At 47.7% G+C, this 21,792-nt stretch overlaps 2 protein-coding genes across 4 annotated transcripts in view; one reads left to right on the top strand and one right to left on the bottom strand.

Moving 5' to 3' along the window:
- ORC3 (origin recognition complex subunit 3) overlaps positions 1 to 6,725 on the bottom strand; it is an 80,209-nt gene extending 73,484 nt beyond the window's left edge. Inside the window, exons 1-2 of one of the 3 annotated variants that reach the window (XM_073675685.1) lie at positions 6,610 to 6,725; positions 6,198 to 6,208 (exon numbers count right to left, since the gene is read on the bottom strand). In XM_073675685.1, the coding sequence (XP_073531786.1) occupies positions 6,198 to 6,208; positions 6,610 to 6,710 (112 nt within the window). In that variant the 5' untranslated portion in view covers positions 6,711 to 6,725. Of the gene's footprint in view, positions 1 to 6,197; positions 6,209 to 6,449; positions 6,569 to 6,609 lie in introns of those variants that run through there. The other 2 variants (XM_073675683.1, XM_073675684.1) reach the window with 2 other exon arrangements.
- Positions 6,568 to 21,792, top strand: part of RARS2 (arginyl-tRNA synthetase 2, mitochondrial) — a 55,742-nt gene continuing 40,517 nt past the window's right edge. The window contains exons 1-5 of the mRNA XM_073675686.1: positions 6,568 to 6,683; positions 8,298 to 8,371; positions 9,379 to 9,475; positions 11,938 to 12,021; positions 12,105 to 12,202. Of these exons, the coding sequence (XP_073531787.1) occupies positions 6,648 to 6,683; positions 8,298 to 8,371; positions 9,379 to 9,475; positions 11,938 to 12,021; positions 12,105 to 12,202 (389 nt within the window). The 5' untranslated portion in view covers positions 6,568 to 6,647. The remainder of the gene's footprint in view (positions 6,684 to 8,297; positions 8,372 to 9,378; positions 9,476 to 11,937; positions 12,022 to 12,104; positions 12,203 to 21,792) is intronic.

Below are 21,792 nucleotides of genomic sequence, written 5' to 3'. Positions count from 1 at the left end.
TACATGTTAAGAAAAACATGGATATCTCTGGCACCTTCTCATTCTTGCAGTACCCTCCCTCATGTGGGTTCCTCCAGACAAGAGTCAGCTCTGCTATACTGTGCCCAGCTCAGCTGCAAATACCACATAACATTCAGCAATTCAACAACCTAATCTATAGAATTCTACATGGTTCTAAGGGAACCTGTCATGTCCTATCTACTATGTAAACTGCCATTACGTTGTTATTGATGCAATGTGCATCACGAACACGATTTTTTCATTAGAATCGGTGCTTATATCATGAGTATAAGGCATTTTATAAACTTAAGATTATACCTTCTCATTTAGTCAGTCATACGGGTGTGATCCTTGAATTCAGTCAGGGCTGTCACCATCCAGGGATTTGAATTCTGCTCCCAGCTTGCGCTGAAGTATGGGGCGCTTGCGCAGTATGACATGGCCAGCCAAAAGCTTGCAGCGCTGGGAGCCGCGCATGCGCAGAGAGTCTAGTTCCCAGCTTCGCTGTGTGCGGCCAAAGCCGCTCGTCACAGCGCCTGCAAGGCTCCCAGCGCTGCAAGCTTCTGGCTGGCCATGTCATACTGTGCAAGTGATGCAAAACTGCATATGCAGCTCTGTTGATGCATATGGCAGAGGATTATCTTCTGCCATGTACATCAACAGAGAGGTATTTGCAATTTTACATAACTGATTAATCACCAGCAGGCATCAAATACAGCTCAGTCCCCCTTGTGTCTCAGCTCTCCTGTGCCTAGTTATTACAAACTCCATTGTGCAGGCAGAGCTAAGCGCAGGATAGCTGTGCTCTGCAAGAAACCAACTAGTAATAATGTTAATCAAAAAACACAGGCAGCTATACTGATGTAGATGGTAGGACATTAAATCCTCCTCCTCCCCGCACGCCATTATTTTTATATGGATATGAAATAAAGGATTATTTCTTTTAATGGTATGGTGAGTGCAGCTTTTCTTTTTTTCTCCATTGTTAGAAGATTAAATCAGTCTAGCAGAGTGGTATACAGGAACATACAGTGTACAGGAGCATAGACTGGATTCTAAAAGGAAGAATACAATTCAAATGTGGAGACAAAGCAGAGCAATGCTGGAAGGAAGCCCGGCGAGAGACCCTGCCCTGCCCACCAGCAGCAGTGGGACTATAGCAGGATGGATCCAACGGCAACCAGATAGTAGACTGTGCCTGTGCAATTATCTATTAGAGGGCGATATGTACAAAAATGAATTATATTGGCACAACTGAATAAATAAATTTTTACACCATTATAAGACCACAGGGTGAACTGGAGAATCATAATTTAACAAATACAGCCGACAGAGGGTAAAATTGGTGAAGTCGAACTATGCAACTATGGATACCCTTAAAGGGCAGTATAAGATGGCAGCAAAGCCAGGCACATTGCGAAGAACTTAGATGTGATTGTCTCAAATTACAAGAATATTGCTTATAAAATATACACTTCTGCCAGCAGCTGCACGAGGCAAAACCTTATTTCTCTATTGCTTTCCTGCCTGACATAGCACGGTGTAAGAACGTACGCACTCGGACTTATACCAGCAGATGGCAGTGTAAGGACAGGCCGCAGGTCTCAACATAGGTGTATATGAAGCAGTGAGGTCGGGAGATCTGCAGCCAGTCCTTACAGCGCCCCCACCAGGTACAATCCCAGCAGTGTCCTCACATGTACAGATGGCAGTGTAAGGACCGGCCGCAGGTCTCCCCATAGGTGTATATGAAGCAGTGAGGTCAGGAGATCTGCAGCCAGTCCTTACAGCGCCCCCACCAGGTACAATCCCAGCAGTGTCCTCACATGTACAGATGGCAGTGTAAGGACCGGCCGCAGGTCTCCCCATAGGTGTATATGAAGCAGTGAGGTCAGGAGATCTGCAGCCAGTCCTTACAGCGCCCCCACCAGGTACAATTCCAGCAGTGTCCTCACATGTAGAGAGGTTAGTGTAAGGACCGGCCGCAGGTCTCCCCATAGGTGTATATGAAGCAGTGAGGTCAGGAGATCTGCAGCCAGTCCTTACAGCGCCCCCACCAGGTACAATTCCAGCAGTGTCCTCACATGTAGAGAGGTTAGTGTAAGGACCGGCCGCAGGTCTCCCCATAGGTGTATATGAAGCAGTGAGGTCAGGAGATCTGCAGCCAGTCCTTACAGCGCCCTCACCAGGTACAATTCCAGCAGTGTCCTCACATGTAGAGAGGTTAGTGTAAGGACCGGCCGCAGGTCTCCCCATAGGTGTATATGAAGCAGTGAGGTCAGGAGATCTGCAACCAGTCCTTACAGCGCCCCCACCAGGTACAATCCCAGCAGTGTCCTCACATGTACAGATGGCAGTGTAAGGACCGGCCGCAGGTCTCCCCATAGGTGTATATGAAGCAGTGAGGTCAGGAGATCTGCAACCAGTCCTTACAGCGCCCCCACCAGGTACAATCCCAGCAGTGTCCTCACATGTACAGATGGCAGTGTAAGGACCGGCCGCAGGTCTCCCCATAGGTGTATATGAAGCAGTGAGGTCAGGAGATCTGCAGCCAGTCCTTACAGCGCCCCCACCAGGTACAATCCCAGCAGTGTCCTCACATGTACAGATGGCAGTGTAAGGACCGGCCGTAGGTCTCCCCATAGGTGTATATGAAGCAGTGAGGTCAGGAGATCTGCAGCCAGTCCTTACAGCGCCCCCACCAGGTACAATCCCAGCAGTGTCCTCACATGTACAGATGGCAGTGTAAGGACCGGCCGCAGGTCTCCCCATAGGTGTATATGAAGCAGTGAGGTCAGGAGATCTGCAGCCAGTCTTTACAGCGCCCCCACCAGGTACAATCCCAGCAGTGTCCTCACATGTACAGATGGCAGTGTAAGGACCGGCCGCAGGTCTCCCCATAGGTGTATATGAAGCAGTGAGGTCAGGAGATCTGCAGCCAGGCCTTACAGCGCCCCCACCAGGTACAATCCCAGCAGTGTCCTCACATGTAGAGAGGTTAGTGTAAGGACCGGCCGCAGGTCTCCCCATAGGTGTATATGAAGCAGTGAGGTCAGGAGATCTGCAGCCAGGCCTTACAGCGCCCCCACCAGGTACAATCCCAGCAGTGTAAGGACCGGCCGCAGGTCTCCCCATAGGTGTATATGAAGCAGTGAGGTCAGGAGATCTGCAGCCAGTCCTTACAGCGCCCCCACCAGGTACAATCCCAGCAGTGTCCTCACATGTACAGATGGCAGTGTAAGGACCGGCCGCAGGTCTCCCCATAGGTGTATATGAAGCAGTGAGGTCAGGAGATCTGCAGCCAGGCCTTACAGCGCCCCCACCAGGTACAATCCCAGCAGTGTAAGGACCGGCCGCAGGTCTCCCCATAGGTGTATATGAAGCAGTGAGGTCAGGAGATCTGCAGCCAGGCCTTACAGCGCCCCCACCAGGTACAATCCCAGCAGTGTAAGGACCGGCCGCAGGTCTCCCCATAGGTGTATATGAAGCAGTGAGGTCAGGAGATCTGCAGCCAGTCCTTACAGCGCCCCCACCAGGTACAATCCCAGCAGTGTCCTCACATGTACAGATGGCAGTGTAAGGACCGGCCGCAGGTCTCCCCATAGGTGTATATGAAGCAGTGAGGTCAGGAGATCTGCAGCCAGTCCTTACAGCGCCCCCACCAGGTACAATCCCAACAGTGTCCTCACATGTACAGATGGCAGTGTAAGGACTGGCCGCAGGTCTCCCCATAGGTGTATATGAAGCAGTGAGGTCAGGAGATCTGCAGCCAGTCCTTACAGCGCCCCCACCAGGTACAATCCCAGCAGTGTCCTCACATGTACAGATGGCAGTGTAAGGACCGGCCGCAGGTCTCCCCATAGGTGTATATGAAGCAGTGAGGTCAGGAGATCTGCAGCCAGTCCTTACAGCGCCCCCACCAGGTACAATCCCAGCAGTGTCCTCACATGTACAGATGGCAGTGTAAGGACCGGCCGCAGGTCTCCCCATAGGTGTATATGAAGCAGTGAGGTCAGGACATCTGCAGCCAGTCCTTACAGCGCCCCCACCAGGTACAATCCCAGCAGTGTCCTCACATGTACAGATGGCAGTGTAAGGACCGGCCGCAGGTCTCCCCATAGGTGTATATGAAGCAGTGAGGTCAGGAGATCTGCAGCCAGTCCTTACAGCGCCCCCACCAGGTACAATCCCAGCAGTGTCCTCACATGTAGAGAGGTTAGTGTAAGGACCGGCCGCAGGTCTCCCCATAGGTGTATATGAAGCAGTGAGGTCAGGAGATCTGCAGCCAGTCTTTACAGCGCCCCCACCAGGTACAATCCCAGCAGTGTCCTCACATGTACAGATGGCAGTGTAAGGACCGGCCGCAGGTCTCCCCATAGGTGTATATGAAGCAGTGAGGTCAGGAGATCTGCAGCCAGGCCTTACAGCGCCCCCACCAGGTACAATCCCAGCAGTGTCCTCACATGTAGAGAGGTTAGTGTAAGGACCGGCCGCAGGTCTCCCCATAGGTGTATATGAAGCAGTGAGGTCAGGAGATCTGCAGCCAGGCCTTACAGCGCCCCCACCAGGTACAATCCCAGCAGTGTAAGGACCGGCCGCAGGTCTCCCCATAGGTGTATATGAAGCAGTGAGGTCAGGAGATCTGCAGCCAGTCCTTACAGCGCCCCCACCAGGTACAATCCCAGCAGTGTCCTCACATGTACAGATGGCAGTGTAAGGACCGGCCGCAGGTCTCCCCATAGGTGTATATGAAGCAGTGAGGTCAGGAGATCTGCAGCCAGGCCTTACAGCGCCCCCACCAGGTACAATCCCAGCAGTGTAAGGACCGGCCGCAGGTCTCCCCATAGGTGTATATGAAGCAGTGAGGTCAGGAGATCTGCAGCCAGTCCTTACAGCGCCCCCACCAGGTACAATCCCAGCAGTGTCCTCACATGTACAGATGGCAGTGTAAGGACCGGCCGCAGGTCTCCCCATAGGTGTATATGAAGCAGTGAGGTCAGGACATCTGCAGCCAGTCCTTACAGCGCCCCCACCAGGTACAATCCCAGCAGTGTCCTCACATGTACAGATGGCAGTGTAAGGACCGGCCGCAGGTCTCCCCATAGGTGTATATGAAGCAGTGAGGTCAGGAGATCTGCAGCCAGTCCTTACAGCGCCCCCACCAGGTACAATCCCAGCAGTGTCCTCACATGTAGAGAGGTTAGTGTAAGGACCGGCCGCAGGTCTCCCCATAGGTGTATATGAAGCAGTGAGGTCAGGAGATCTGCAGCCAGTCTTTACAGCGCCCCCACCAGGTACAATCCCAGCAGTGTCCTCACATGTACAGATGGCAGTGTAAGGACCGGCCGCAGGTCTCCCCATAGGTGTATATGAAGCAGTGAGGTCAGGAGATCTGCAGCCAGGCCTTACAGCGCCCCCACCAGGTACAATCCCAGCAGTGTCCTCACATGTAGAGAGGTTAGTGTAAGGACCGGCCGCAGGTCTCCCCATAGGTGTATATGAAGCAGTGAGGTCAGGAGATCTGCAGCCAGGCCTTACAGCGCCCCCACCAGGTACAATCCCAGCAGTGTAAGGACCGGCCGCAGGTCTCCCCATAGGTGTATATGAAGCAGTGAGGTCAGGAGATCTGCAGCCAGTCCTTACAGCGCCCCCACCAGGTACAATCCCAGCAGTGTCCTCACATGTACAGATGGCAGTGTAAGGACCGGCCGCAGGTCTCCCCATAGGTGTATATGAAGCAGTGAGGTCAGGAGATCTGCAGCCAGGCCTTACAGCGCCCCCACCAGGTACAATCCCAGCAGTGTAAGGACCGGCCGCAGGTCTCCCCATAGGTGTATATGAAGCAGTGAGGTCAGGAGATCTGCAGCCAGTCCTTACAGCGCCCCCACCAGGTACAATCCCAGCAGTGTCCTCACATGTACAGATGGCAGTGTAAGGACCGGCCGCAGGTCTCCCCATAGGTGTATATGAAGCAGTGAGGTCAGGAGATCTGCAACCAGTCCTTACAGCGCCCCCACCAGGTACAATCCCAGCAGTGTCCTCACATGTAGAGAGGTTAGTGTAAGGACCGGCCGCAGGTCTCCCCATAGGTGTATATGAAGCAGTGAGGTCAGGAGATCTGCAGCCAGTCCTTACAGCGCCCCCACCAGGTACAATCCCAGCAGTGTCCTCACATGTACAGATGGCAGTGTAAGGACTGGCCGCAGGTCTCCCCATAGGTGTATATGAAGCAGTGAGGTCAGGAGATCTGCAGCCAGTCCTTACAGCGCCCCCACCAGGTACAATCCCAGCAGTGTCCTCACATGCACAGAGGGCAGCGCCCACTCATGAATGAGCCGGCACTTATGGGGTGCAGCTATGATCGGGGTGCAGGCCGGAAGACGTGTCCCATGCTCTATACCAGCCCCTACATGAGGTGTCTACAAGCTCCCCACACCCGAGGAACTGACCTGACAGCCGGAACCGCGTCCTTCCCGCAGAATCTCACACTTTAAGGCCTTCCCTCCAGAGAGGTCACATGACCAGCGCGGGCGGTGATTGGAGGGGCGCAGTTCCGAGGGCGGGGCACAGTGAAGCACGTGTCTGTGAAGCCTCTTCCTGCGTCCCTACGTGCTGCCGGGTTCGTTGCGCTGTGCAGTGGCGGGGACATGGCGTGTTACTTCAGGAGAGTGATAGCGGAGCAGGTAGTGAGCGGCGAGTGCGCGGTGCATTGTGGACACTGGCTCCGTACACAGAGGACCGGGCACCGGGTGTTGCTCCTGTACCAGTTAGTTTACGTTGTTGCCTCGATCACGTGCTCTGCGTCAGCGTCACCGTTGCAGCCAGTCACTTGGCTCAGAAGTGATGCAGTGAAAGATTGCTGAGTTCAGCGATTGGCTGCAGCGGTCACATGGTTGTATGTCACAGCACATTATTATTAATTCATTTGTAATCCTGCCTGAAGAAGGAGCCTCTGCGCTCTGAAAGCTTGCATATATATATTGTTCTGGTTAGCCAATACAGGTATCACTCCGAGAATACTTTTGTCATCTTTGGGCATAAAAGTATTTACATCAATTGTATGTCACAGGAAACCTAAATGCAGTCTGTCACCCCAAATGTACACTTTAACCACATCGCCTTGTAGGAGATGGAGAAACAATAAAAATTGTTCTTTGTTTGTAAATCTGTTGCGACCCCCCCCCCCCCCCGCCTTTTAATAAACCTATTGTAATATGTAAAAGAGGGTGCTCAGTGCATCCTGTGGGTGGCAAAATGGCTCCATGGACTGTTCCACCTAGTTGTTTAGATTACTACAACCCCTCCTGTGCTGATTGGCCTGCCAGAGCCAGCGCTGTCTGAAGGTAAGCCTGCGTTATTTGCGTTCTGTTCCTGTGCAGAAGACGGCACACAAATCACTCCTCGCTGGTGACATCACTCAGGTATAGGTGTGAAGCAATGTCCATCGCAAGGAGAGAGTGATTTGTGTGCTCTCATCTGCCCTGAAGTGATCGAGGAGACAAGTGATGTCAGAAGCGACGGGAGACGGATTTGTGTGTTCGCTCCTGCGCCGAAGTTGATACCAAAGGAGACTAACAATGTCAGAAGCGAGGAGAGAGTGATTTGTGTCTTCGCTCCTGCCCTGAAGTGATAGCAGAGGAGACTAGTGATGTCAGAAGCGAGGAGAGAGTGATAGGTGTGCCCTCACCTGCCCTGAAGTGATAGAGGAGACTAACGATGTCAGAAGCAAGGAGAGAGTGATCTGTGTGCTCTCACCTGCCCTGAAGTGATAGAGGAGACTAGCGATTGTGTGTTCGCTCCTGCGCTTAAGTGATACCAGAGGAGATGAGCCATGTCAGCAGCGAGGAGAGAGTGATTTGTGTTTATCTTCTGACAGTGCAGGGTCTGGGCAGACCAGCGTTGTCAATCAACGTAGGAGTGGCAGAAATGTTATTAACTGGGTGGAACGCTGCATCGAACCATTTAGTTCCCCCACAGATGCATTGAGCACCCTTATTTGCATATTACAATAACGTTCTGTTTTGGGGCAATAGAGGATCAGATTTAAAAACAAAACAATCATTTTTTATTGTCGCTCCATCTCTAGCAAAGCCATGTGATTTAATTTGAAGTATACATTTGGGGCAACACTCTAATAGATCAGTAATTGTTCTATACCTTATCACATTTCTAACTTTCAGGGTAACTTTCCTTATTTCCAGGAAGCCCTTTTAACACTTCTGACCCTTTTACTGGTGAACTATGCGCATGTATGATACGTTTTATGTGTAACTCTAAACTAGTCATGTTTGCCATAGGTTTCTCGAGCTGTGGGAGTGCCATCCGAAAGAATCCTCCACCATGTTCATGCAATTCCAGTCCATAGGAAACGGTAGGGAAACTTTTATTACTTCCACATTTGTTGTTCTGATGATGTACACCAATCAAAAATAACTTTCACTCCACCTTCCTAATATCCCGTAGGTCCATCTACTGCTGCCAGAACAGCTCTGACTCGGTAAAGTGTGGGCTTCATAAGACTCCTTTAGGGAACTTGTCACATCTTACGTGGTGTTCAGTCTGCCACCTTCATGGCATAGAGCAGGAGATGAGCAGAATGATATATAGTTTTGTAGGTGTAGATTCAGTATCACTTATATTTTATTCATTGACATTCCTGGTGTTTGTATGCATATGAGTCCTATTTAGTGTATAACTGAGTAGTTCCACCCACTGGACTCCTAAAGCATAGGAAACGCAAGGATTCAATAGAGGAACACACAGATTACACTGAATCTCTTCCTACAAACTTATATGTCAATCTGCCTAGTTCCTCAATCTCTATGGCATGCTGTCCACAGATAGAACTGCATGGCCAACGGGACAGAAGCTGATCCAGCACCATACCCGGCAGACCCAGCGTTGTTACATAACCGGCATCTGCTTGTAATGGAAGCAACCAGAGCAAAGCTTTAAACGCTGCTGTTAACCCCTCAATGCCGCTATCAATCTCTGACAACAGCCGTTAAGGTGCACGGTCCAGGGCACCTATCTACCCTGAAACACAATCACATGGTGCCAATGAGTGCCATGGTGGTACGACTGTGAAGCTCAGCTGATTTTGGATACATACTGCAATACAGTATATGGAATAAGCGATTGTCAAGTTCCCTAAGTGTACTAAAAAAAATAAAAATAAATAAAAACATTAAATTCTAATCACCCCCTCTTTACCCCCAATAAAAATATACAAAGAAGTGATCATGTTCAGTGTCACAGCTCACAGAATAATCACCCTTGAAGTTAGATGGAATAAAAATAAATCAAATTATCTGTTTTTTATATAACAAACTGCAGCCCTTTATGCCTAATATTGTTTTTTATCTCCATCCCCTCTAGCGAATCACCTGATTTTCAGCTTTATTTGAAGTCCGTGTTGGATGATTCTGTAGATGCGGCCGGCTACCAAGAAAAGACAGAGAAACTGACAGGCAAGGTATTGAAAAGAGAGCATGAGTAAATGACAGGAAGAATCTTCATTCTTTTTTAATTCTGGTTTGAAACACATCAATGAAATATTCTAAATGCTATTTTGATAGTCCCAATATGGAGCCATGATAGCAAGTTTTGTTACAAGTTTACAATTCCTGAATGTGCGACTACCTCTGTAGTCCAATCAGTTTGAACTGTGCGGCTGTAGCTACTTTTCTGGAGGAGTTTGTCTTTAATTACAATTAAAAGCCAATAACCCTCCCTGATTTATTTAGCACCTTAATTGGAAAAGTGAAGGCCGTTACTTATAGGTAGATGCTAAAGTCCAGTCTTATAGAAGCATTCCTCTCCCACTGCCAGAGTTATCATACTTATCAAACAGATATACACAGAAAACTTGTGTAATACTATAAAAAAAGTGATTTTAACAGTAAACTAATGTTTTTTGACATACTGGGCACTTTTAGAAACGTCCCCTCATTGGGCACATTTATACAATTTTGTATAACATTTTTGCAAAAAAAAAAAAAAAGTTTGGCCATGATGCCATTTTTGCCAGTTCAACATGCACATATCTTTTCAAAATCATCAAAACCAAGAATCTTGATGGAGTTGACATGTGGTCTAATTAGGTCAAGGATGTGTTTGATGTCCAGTTGGCTCCTCTTCCCACATGTTTAGGACTAGTGTTGAGCGAGTATGTTCTGTTAACCCTTTTGCCGATTATGCTCGGGCCGAGCTCCGAGTATTTATAGCTGCTCGGTGATATGGTTGAATCGCTCCCGTGTGCATGATTTGCAACTGTTTGACAGTTTTAATACATGGGAGGAATGTCTATTTCTTACTCATTCCTCACATGTAATAAAGCTGTCAAACAGTTGCAAATCATGCACACGGGATCGATTCAACCATATCACCGAGCAGCTATAAATACTCGGTGCTCGGCCCGAGCGTACTCGGACAGAACATACTCGCTCAACACTATTTAGGACTCATTCACATGTCAGTTTTTTTGCATACAAGTGGTATCCATGATTTTCACAGTGAAGAGGGTGATAACATGAAAAGTTCAAATTCACAACTCATTGAATCACTAAGAAGCTGGATAAAGGGAGAGATGCTCATTAGTGATGAACGAGCCTGCCCATTTAACCCTATAACCGAGCATGCTTGGGTGCTTACCGAGTATCTTCGGCGTGCTCGTATATTATGTTCGAGTCCCTGCTTCTTCATGATTTATGGCTGTGAAGCAGCCTCAACACATGTGAGGATTCCCTAACAAACAGGCCATCCCTGCATGCGTTGAGGCTGTCTAACAGCCATAAATCATTCAGACGCAGGGACTAGAACATAATATACAAGCACACCGAAGATACTCGGTAAGGACCCTAGCATGCTCGGTTAAAGGGTTAAACGAGCACGCTCACTCATCACTAATGCTCATCATAGACAATTGACCTCCCCACCCTGAAAGCGTGGTGCTCAATAAATTATGCAGCTAGGTCATATTTTGAAATCTAAGATGCTGGTCTTTCAAATTAACTATTTTCATAGTCCCAATATGGAGCCATTATGTCAATTTTAATTCCATGTCGTAAGGAATTTGACAATTCCTGTATGTACTACTACCCACAACACTCAAGTAGTGCATGACCCTCAGATCTAACTCTAGTTTTAATTTCTCTCTGAATACTCAGCCCTGCTCCGCAGCTCAGTGAGCAACTTGGTTATGCTTTCTCTCAACTCTGCTCCTCTGACAGTCAAGAGACATGTCTCAAGTGGTATTTCTTCAAGCTTGAAATCCATCCTGACATGTCACTAGGATGGGTTGCAGCTTGAAATATGTGATGGCGGCCATTTTTATCAAACTCCGAGAACCCCCTTTAAAGTCATAGGGGCTGATTCATTAAGACAGGCGTAGCAGAAGCTTGCTCTATGCCAGGTTTGACAGAGTTTAAGGTGGCAAATTAAACTCTGGATTTGGCGTCTCTTCTAGGTGTTGTGCTCCTCTGTACGCTGCATCAGGGACCGAAGTAGCACTTCTGGCGTAGAAAATGTCTGCACATTTGATGGGTGTGCCCATGCCCTATTTTAACCTGGCTCCTCCACAGCTTTGCCTATTTTGTAGTGACGGGCAGTCTAGCTCACCTTCTTGGTGAGTTGAATTGTTTTTTTTAGCTTCACTCACCGGCTCTTTTGGATCCCAAAATGATCCCTATTTAGTATGTGTTCACCTGCAGATAAACACATATGTATGGTAAAATCAACATTGTCTGATGCTGTAAATGCTGTCATTTTCCTCAGCATCAAAACTTTTGTGGTGTAAAAGCTTTGCTGAATTGACCCCATTGTGTATTACATGTCATTGGCAGTGACATATAGAGTTAGGCTGTGTGACCATTCTTTATGCCTAAAGTATTTATTATACAATGAAGCTCACAAATTGAAATCCTCTTTATATTAAAGCTTGTTTCAGACTCTGTCATTAGTGAATTCGACTTGGCACGGGGAGTCCTAACATTTAAAGTTAACAGACCTTTATTGGTTAAGGTGAGTTCAGTAAACTGTTGAAAGCTTGGGAGAAATATGGAAAGTTTATTCTAACAATGGCGTATGTATTCTCATCATTTTAGAAAGTTATGCACAAAATAAGACAAGATGGCTCCAGATATGGATTCGTCTCCGAGCTTTTGTCAGATGTCCCAAAAGGTTTGACGCTAGTGGAATACAGGTATGTACACACACATACTTACTGCAGTGTCCTTGTTAAAGCATATGATCCCTTTAATTATTGAGATTGTTTCACTCAGAATTCTAGATCTCTCATGGAATGTATTTCACATGACAATTCATTTAATAAATACTAAAAACGACTGTGGCCATTAAACCACTTAGATACCACTATCAATAGACGGTTAACAATAGATCACAGGGTGCCAATGGTTGCCAGCCTCTGAATCTGCCAGCTATGGTAAGTAAGGTCTAACATAGATAACATTACTGACAGCATTATAAAATAAATAATATATAGTGAATAACATAAGTTTTGCAATGCAGTAGACCAGGGATCAGGCTAGTGAAAGTTAAAGTCCCAGAGTGGAACTAAGGAAAATAAAATAACACACAAATGTTGTGCCACAAAACATGCTGTATTTCTATAAAAGCAAAAAAACCCGAGCTATTAAACACTCGCATTATTTAACCCGCTCAGAGAATGCAGAAAAAAAACTCCAAAAATATAGCTTTTCTACCTTACTGAGGCAAATAACTGAAAACGTTATCTTCTCCTGCATAAGCAAGCCCTCATATGGCTTTGTTGATTAAAAAATTAAAGTTATAGCTATCACAATATCGCAATTCTAAAACAGAATATTTTAAAAAAAATAAAATAATACTCACTTTTAGTTTGCATAAGTAGAAAAACATAAAATATATAAATGTGGTATCACTGTGATCATACTGATTTGGAGAATAAAGGTGTCTGATCGCTTTTACCAAGCAGGAAGTGGTGTAAAATAAATCACAAATTGTGGTTTACTCTGCACCCAAACTTCAGAAATATGCAATCAAAGAAATGTTATGGAGACGAAAATAGTATCATAACAGACTCCTGCAAAATACCAAGATATGAAAGAAAAAAAAAATAATACTAGAGAATAGTCGTCTTCTCACTTTTACCACACCCTGAACAGAATGGAATGGTGTCAAAAAGAAAAAAAAAAGTTAAAGATAAAAAAAATTCAAATTCAGGAATTGTTCCTTTGGGCTACCAAAAGTTGAAATAAAAGGCAATTTAAAAATGTTATGTAATTGGTATCATAAATTGTACCAATAAAAACTTCAATTAATCCCGCAAAACAAGCCCCCATTCTGATCTGTCAATGGAAAAAGAGGTATTTCATGTTACTACTAGCTCAAATGTGCAGAAAAATCAACATAGATCCCAAAAACCAATCCAGGAAGATCCACACTCCCACAACCAAATGTTCCACCCCCCCCCCCCTTTCTGAGCTCCACAGTGTGTCCAAACTACAGTTAACATCAGCATGTATGGCATTGCTGCAGAGGGGAAAACGCATTTAACCGGTTCCCGACCGCCCACTGTACATAAACGTCGGCGCTTGCTGGGCTCTGTGCAGCGCCGACGTTTAAAAACGGTGGGTGGTCCCGCGGCGCTCAGGACCCCCAGGGTCCTGCTAGCGCTGTGGTACCGGTTCAGAGCGATAGCTCTGACATGTGGCATCATGGGGACCTGATTGGATCAGGTCCCCATGATGTTAACCTGTTCCTATCTTCTAGATGCCGCGATCCATAGCGATCGCGGCATTTAAAAGATAGTGACAGCCGGTGGTCGGCGATCGGGACCCCCCACTTACCTCAGGAGCGGCGGGGATCCCGGTACTGTGACCTCTGACATCATCGAGACCTGATTGGCTCAGGTCTCGATGATGTCAGCGTCACACCAGCCAATCAGAGAGATCACCAGGGAAGTTTGTTTTAGCAACAAACTTTCCCGGGCGATCTGCTTGATAAATACACTGTTTCTCCTCCGATCTCAGTGAGAGAGCAGAGGAGAAACAGTGTGACAAGAGCTGTCAGCCTTGCCACTGTAAAAGTGAAAAAAAATAAAAAAAAAAGAAAGTAAGAGTTAGGGTCAGTCCTGTCTGCTCAGTCAGTCAGTCCTGTCTGCTCAGTCAGTCAGTCAGTCCTGTCTGCTCAGTCAGTCAGTCAGTCAGTCCTGTCTGCTCAGTCAGTCAGTCAGTCAGTCCTGTCTGCTCAGTCAGTCAGTCCTGTCTGCTCAGTCAGTCAGTCCTGTCTGCTCAGTCAGTCAGTCCTGTCTGCTCAGTCAGTCAGTCAGTCCTGTCTGCTCAGTCAGTCAGTCAGTCAGTCCTGTCTGCTCAGTCAGTCAGTCCTGTCTGCTCAGTCAGTCAGTCAGTCCTGTCTGCTCAGTCAGTCAGTCAGTCAGTCCTGTCTGCTCAGTCAGTCAGTCCTGTCTGCTCAGTCAGTCAGTCAGTCCTGTCTGCTCAGTCAGTCAGTCAGTCCTGTCTGCTCAGTCAGTCAGTCAGTCAGTCCTGTCTGCTCAGTCAGTCAGTCAGTCCTGTCTGCTCAGTCAGTCAGTCCTGTCTGCTCAGTCAGTCAGTCCTGTCTGCTCAGTCAGTCAGTCCTGTCTGCTCAGTCAGTCAGTCAGTCAGTCCTGTCTGCTCAGTCAGTCAGTCAGTCCTGTCTGCTCAGTCAGTCAGTCAGTCCTGTCTGCTCAGTCAGTCAGTCAGTCCTGTCTGCTCAGTCAGTCAGTCAGTCCTGTCTGCTCAGTCAGTCAGTCAGTCAGTCCTGTCTGCTCAGTCAGTCAGTCAGTCCTGTCTGCTCAGTCAGTCAGTCAGTCAGTCCTGTCTGCTCAGTCAGTCAGTCCTGTCTGCTCAGTCAGTCAGTCAGTCAGTCCTGTCTGCTCAGTCAGTCAGTCAGTCAGTCCTGTCTGCTCAGTCAGTCAGTCAGTCAGTCAGTCCTGTCTGCTCAGTCAGTCAGTCAGTCCTGTCTGCTCAGTCAGTCAGTCAGTCCTGTCTGCTCAGTCAGTCAGTCAGTCAGTCCTGTCTGCTCAGTCAGTCAGTCCTGTCTGCTCAGTCAGTCAGTCAGTCAGTCAGTCCTGTCTGCTCAGTCAGTCAGTCAGTCAGTCAGTCCTGTCTGCTCAGTCAGTCAGTCAGTCAGTCCTGTCTGCTCAGTCAGTCAGTCAGTCCTGTCTGCTCAGTCAGTCAGTCAGTCAGTCCTGTCTGCTCAGTCAGTCAGTCAGTCAGTCCTGTCTGCTCAGTCAGTCAGTCAGTCAGTCCTGTCTGCTCAGTCAGTCAGTCAGTCCTGTCTGCTCAGTCAGTCAGTCAGTCAGTCCTGTCTGCTCAGTCAGTCAGTCAGTCCTGTCTGCTCAGTCAGTCAGTCAGTCAGTCCTGTCTGCTCAGTCAGTCAGTCAGTCAGTCCTGTCTGCTCAGTCAGTCAGTCAGTCAGTCCTGTCTGCTCAGTCAGTCAGTCAGTCCTGTCTGCTCAGTCAGTCAGTCAGTCCTGTCTGCTCAGTCAGTCAGTCAGTCCTGTCTGCTCAGTCAGTCAGTCAGTCCTGTCTGCTCAGTCAGTCAGTCAGTCCTGTCTGCTCAGTCAGTCAGTCAGTCCTGTCTGCTCAGTCAGTCAGTCAGTCAGTCCTGTCTGCTCAGTCAGTCAGTCAGTCCTGTCTGCTCAGTCAGTCAGTCAGTCAGTCCTGTCTGCTCAGTCAGTCAGTCAGTCAGTCCTGTCTGCTCAGTCAGTCAGTCAGTCAGTCCTGTCTGCTCAGTCAGTCAGTCAGTCAGTCCTGTCTGCTCAGTCAGTCAGTCAGTCAGTCCTGTCTGCTCAGTCAGTCAGTCAGTCAGTCCTGTCTGCTCAGTCAGTCAGTCAGTCAGTCCTGTCTGCTCAGTCAGTCAGTCAGTCAGTCCTGTCTGCTCAGTCAGTCAGTCAGTCAGTCCTGTCTGCTCAGTCAGTCAGTCAGTCAGTCCTGTCTGCTCAGTCAGTCAGTCAGTCAGTCCTGTCTGCTCAGTCAGTCAGTCAGTCAGTCCTGTCTGCTCAGTCAGTCAGTCAGTCAGTCCTGTCTGCTCAGTCAGTCAGTCAGTCAGTCCTGTCTGCTCAGTCAGTCAGTCAGTCCTGTCTGCTCAGTCAGTCAGTCAGTCAGTCCTGTCTGCTCAGTCAGTCAGTCAGTCAGTCCTGTCTGCTCAGTCAGTCAGTCCTGTCTGCTCAGTCAGTCAGTCAGTCAGTCAGTCCTGTCTGCTCAGTCAGTCAGTCAGTCAGTCAGTCCTGTCTGCTCAGTCAGTCAGTCAGTCAGTCCTGTCTGCTCAGTCAGTCAGTCAGTCCTGTCTGCTCAGTCAGTCAGTCAGTCAGTCCTGTCTGCTCAGTCAGTCAGTCAGTCAGTCCTGTCTGCTCAGTCAGTCAGTCAGTCAGTCCTGTCTGCTCAGTCAGTCAGTCAGTCAGTCCTGTCTGCTCAGTCAGTCAGTCAGTCAGTCCTGTCTGCTCAGTCAGTCAGTCAGTCAGTCCTGTCTGCTCAGTCAGTCAGTCAGTCAGTCCTGTCTGCTCAGTCAGTCAGTCAGTCAGTCCTGTCTGCTCAGTCAGTCAGTCAGTCAGTCCTGTCTGCTCAGTCAGTCAGTCAGTCCTGTCTGCTCAGTCAGTCAGTCAGTCCTGTCTGCTCAGTCAGTCAGTCAGTCCTGTCTGCTCAGTCAGTCAGTCAGTCCTGTCTGCTCAGTCAGTCAGTCAGTCAGTCCTGTCTGCTCAGTCAGTCAGTCAGTCCTGTCTGCTCAGTCAGTCAGTCAGTCAGTCCTGTCTGCTCAGTCAGTCAGTCAGTCAGTCCTGTCTGCTCAGTCAGTCAGTCAGTCAGTCCTGTCTGCTCAGTCAGTCAGTCAGTCAGTCCTGTCTGCTCAGTCAGTCAGTCAGTCAGTCCTGTCTGCTCAGTCAGTCAGTCAGTCAGTCCTGTCTGCTCAGTCAGTCAGTCAGTCAGTCCTGTCTGCTCAGTCAGTCAGTCAGTCAGTCCTGTCTGCTCAGTCAGTCAGTCAGTCAGTCCTGTCTGCTCAGTCAGTCAGTCAGTCAGTCCTGTCTGCTCAGTCAGTCAGTCAGTCAGTCCTGTCTGCTCAGTCAGTCAGTCAGTCAGTCCTGTCTGCTCAGTCAGTCAGTCAGTCCTGTCTGCTCAGTCAGTCAGTCAGTCAGTCCTGTCTGCTCAGTCAGTCAGTCAGTCAGTCCTGTCTGCTCAGTCAGTCAGTCAGTCAGTCCTGTCTGCTCAGTCAGTCAGTCAGTCAGTCCTGTCTGCTCAGTCAGTCAGTCAGTCCGTCCTGTCTGCTCAGTCAGTCAGTCAGTCCTGTCTGCTCAGTCAGTCAGTCAGTCCTGTCTGCTCAGTCAGTCAGTCAGTCCTGTCTGCTCAGTCAGTCAGTCAGTCCTGTCTGCTCAGTCAGTCAGTCAGTCCTGTCTGCTCAGTCAGTCAGTCAGTCCTGTCTGCTCAGTCAGTCAGTCAGTCCTGTCTGCTCAGTCAGTCAGTCAGTCCTGTCTGCTCAGTCAGTCAGTCCTGTCTGCTCAGTCAGTCAGTCCTGTCTGCTCAGTCAGTCAGTCAGTCAGTCCTGTCTGCTCAGTCAGTCAGTCAGTCAGTCCTGTCTGCTCAGTCAGTCAGTCCTGTCTGCTCAGTCAGTCAGTCAGTCCTGTCTGCTCAGTCAGTCAGTCAGTCAGTCCTGTCTGCTCAGTCAGTCAGTCAGTCAGTCCTGTCTGCTCAGTCAGTCAGTCAGTCCTGTCTGCTCAGTCAGTCAGTCAGTCAGTCCTGTCTGCTCAGTCAGTCAGTCAGTCCTGTCTGCTCAGTCAGTCAGTCAGTCAGTCCTGTCTGCTCAGTCAGTCAGTCAGTCAGTCCTGTCTGCTCAGTCAGTCAGTCAGTCCTGTCTGCTCAGTCAGTCAGTCAGTCCTGTCTGCTCAGTCAGTCAGTCAGTCCTGTCTGCTCAGTCAATCAGTCAGTCAGTCAGTCAGTCCTGTCTGCTCAGTCAGTCAGTCCTGTCTGCTCAGTCAGTCAGTCCTGTCTGCTCAGTCAGTCAGTCCTGTCTGCTCAGTCAGTCAGTCAGTCAGTCCTGTCTGCTCAGTCAGTCAGTCCTGTCTGCTCAGTCAGTCAGTCCTGTCTGCTCAGTCAGTCAGTCCTGTCTGCTCAGTCAGTCAGTCAGTCAGTCAGTCCTGTCTGCTCAGTCAGTCAGTCAGTCCTGTCTGCTCAGTCAGTCAGTCAGTCAGTCCTGTCTGCTCAGTCAGTCAGTCAGTCAGTCCTGTCTGCTCAGTCAGTCAGTCAGTCAGTCCTGTCTGCTCAGTCAGTCAGTCAGTCAGTCCTGTCTGGTCAGTCAGTCCTGTCTGCTCAGTCAGTCAGTCCTGTCTGCTCAGTCAGTCAGTCAGTCAGTCCTGTCTGCTCAGTCAGTCCGTCAGTCCTGTCAGCTCAGTCAGTCTGGTCAGATCGGTCCGTCCGTTCAGTCCGGTCCGTTCAGTCCAGTCAAAAAATATAAAAATAAAATGGCCCATCAGACTTATACTGCAGAAGAGGTGTATGCCCTGCTGTGTTCTGATAGTGATGACAGTGCAATCTCAGATGGAGATATGGATTTTGAGGGCTTTGGTAGCGGTGACACTGAGAGCTCAGAAATGAGCAGTGATTCTGGTCCATCCTCAAGCCCAAGGACCAGTACAGCAATAGGGGCAAATAGCTCTACTGGAGAAACGTCTCCAAATCAGGGAACACTGCCCAGTACAAGCGCTGTCCCTGCTACTAGTGAATTGGCGCACGCCAGTGTACAAGGGGCTTTGCCACATGATCTAGCATTTCCCAGATGGGAGGCTTCAGATTCGGCTGCTCCATTCAGCCCTGATTTCAACGCCATTCCTGGTATAAATGTGGAGGTGGAAGATTTTGGACCAATTCATTTTTTTAATTTGTTTTTTACAGACAGCTTGCTAGAGCATATTGTCATGCAAACAAATTTATATGCGTCACAATTCATAAGCCAGAATCCCCGATCTTACTATGCTAGGGCAAATTTATGGACACCAACTAATGTCCCGGAAATAAAAAAATTTTTAGGACCTACATTTGCCATGGGGCTTGTTAAAAAACCGAGCATTCGATCCTACTGGTCCAACCACCCTGTTCAAGCCACCCCTATGTTTTCAGTCGTTCTGCCTAGGACCCGTTATGAAATGCTCATGCGGTTTTGGCATTTTAACGACAATAGTCAATGCCTGCCCAGAAATGCCCCAGAACATGACAGGTTATATAAAATTAGACCCATCATTGAAAATTTGTCAGAAAAATTCTTAAGGCTCTACACCCCAACACAAAATATTTCTATAGATGAGTCCCTTGTAAAATTCAAAGAAAGACTGCACCTCAAGCAATTTATCCCATCTAAAAGGGCAAGGTTTGGAATAAAGATCTATAAAATGTGCGAAAGTTTAACCGGATACACATCCGCTTTTCGCATATACAAGGGGAAAGATAGCCAACTAAACCCACCAGGATGCCCTACTTATCTGGGGACATCTGGAAAAATTGTTTGGGAGCTGATAAGTCCATTTTTTCAAAAAGGCTAAAATCTATATGTGGACAATTATTACACCAGCATACCCCTATTTAAAAGTCTGGTTGAACACAACATCGGGGCTTGTGGGACCATTCGTAAAAACCATCAGGGGTTTCCACAGCCATTGGTCAACCAAAAGTTCCAAAAGGGGCAGTCAGGGGCTGTACGCAACGGAGAGCTGCTTGCCCTGAAATAGAGGGATATTTTTGTCCTCAGCTCGATCCACACAGATGCCACAAGGGCCATTGTAGAACTAGGATCCACCACTCCGAAGCAAAAACCTGTGTCAGTCATTGACTACAACAAACACATGGGGGGTGTGGACCTTGCAGACCAGGTTCTACAGCCATACCAGGTATCAAGAAAGTCCTATACCTGGTATAAAAAGTTGGTTATTTATTTGTTTCAGGTGGCCACATACAATTCTTTTGTGTTGTACAAAAAAGCAGGAAATTCAGATCCTTTTCTTGATTATCAAGAAAAGGTAATTGAAAATCTTGTCTTTCAAAGTGTTAGCCCCGCTCATCCATTAGAATCTGAGGATGTGAAAAGACTCACTGAGCGACATTTTATTGCACTTATTCCAGCAACGGAAACAAGAAGGAACCCCCAGAAAAGATGTCGTGTATGTACTAAGAGAGGAATGAGGCGTGATACCCGCTACTATTGCCCACAATGCCCATTATTGCCAGCCTTATGCGTCACTGACTGCTTTAAAATCTTCCACACAGAACCATGTTTTTAACTGTAAAAATGTATCCCAATTTGTCATTCAAACATTTGGTTCATTTAGTGAATGACACATTCGAGTAGAGCTCACTTAATTTCCAGGGGGGGTTCTCCAGAATCTAAACCTTCCATTGCGTGCTTGTTTCTGGAAATCATCCATTGAGTTAAAATGGTCACTAAACCCATAGATGAATTCCCAGAGGGGTGTCATTTCCAAAATGGGGTCACTTGTTGGGGGTTTCCACTGTTTAGGCACCTCAGGGGCTCTCCAAATGCAACATGGCGTCCGCTATCGATTCCAGTCAAATTTCCATTCCAAAAGTCAAATGGCACTCCTTATCTTCCAAGCCATGCCGTGCGCCCAAACAGTGGTTTTGCACCACATATGGGGTATCAGCGTGCTCAGGAGAAATTGCACAACACATTTTGGGGTCCATTTTTTCTGGTTGCCCTTGTGAAAATTAAAAATTTGAGGCTAAAGTAGCAGTTTTGTGTTAAAAATGTGTTTTTTTATTTTCACACTTCAACATTATAAAATTCTGTGAAGCCCCTGGGGGTTCAAGGTGCTCACCACACATCTAGATAAGTTCCTTGAGGGGTCTAGTTTCCAAAATGGGGTCACTTGTTGGGAGTTTCCACTGTTTAGGCACCTCAGGGGCTCTCCAAATGCAACATGGCGTCCGCTATCAATTCCAGTCAAATTTCCATTCCAAAAGTCAAATGGCTCCTTACCTTCCAAGCCATGCCGTGCGCCCAAACAGTGGCTTTGCACCACATATGGGGTATCAGCGTGCTCAGGAGAAATTGCACAACACCTTTTGGGGTCCATTTTTTCTGGCTGCCCTTGTGAAAATGAAAAATTTGAGGTTAAAGTAGCAGTTTTGTGAAAAAAAGTTAAATGTTCATTGTTTTCTTCCACATTCCAAAAATTCCTGTGGAGCACCTGAAGGGTTAATAAACTTCTTGAATGTGGTTTTGAGCACCTTGAGGGGTGCAGTTTTTGGAATGGTATCACTTTTGGGTATTTTCTGTCATAAAGGCCTCTCAAAGTCACTTCAAATATGATGTGGTCCCTAAAAAAAGGTTTTTGTAAATTTTGTTGTAAAAATGAGAAATCGCTGGTCAACTTTTAACCCTTATAGCTCCCTAACAAAAAAAAATTTTGGTTCCAAAATTGTGCTGATGTAAAGTAGACATGTGGGAAATGTTATTTATTAACTATTTTGTGTGACATATCTCTCTGATTTAAGGGCATGAAAATTCAAAGTTTGAAAATTGCAAAATTTTCAAAATTTTCGCTAAATTTCCGATTTTTTCACAAATAAACGCAAGTGATATCGAAGAAATTTTACCACTATCATGAAGTACAATATGTCACGAAAAAACAATCTCAGAATCAGGGGGATCCGTTGAAGCATTCCAGAGTAATTACCTCATAAAGTGATAGTGGTCAGAATTGAAAAAATTGGCCCGGTCACGAAGGCAAAAACAGGCTCTGGCGCGAAGTGGT

This window comes from Phyllobates terribilis, unplaced genomic scaffold (genome assembly GCF_046119375.1).
Source record: "Phyllobates terribilis strain yellow unplaced genomic scaffold, ASM4611937v1 Scaffold_3__8_contigs__length_932513732, whole genome shotgun sequence".
Lineage (NCBI taxonomy): Eukaryota > Metazoa > Chordata > Amphibia > Anura > Dendrobatidae > Phyllobates > Phyllobates terribilis.
The sequence above is the reverse complement of the archived record's forward strand: the minus strand, read 5'-3'. Positions and strand labels throughout refer to the sequence as shown.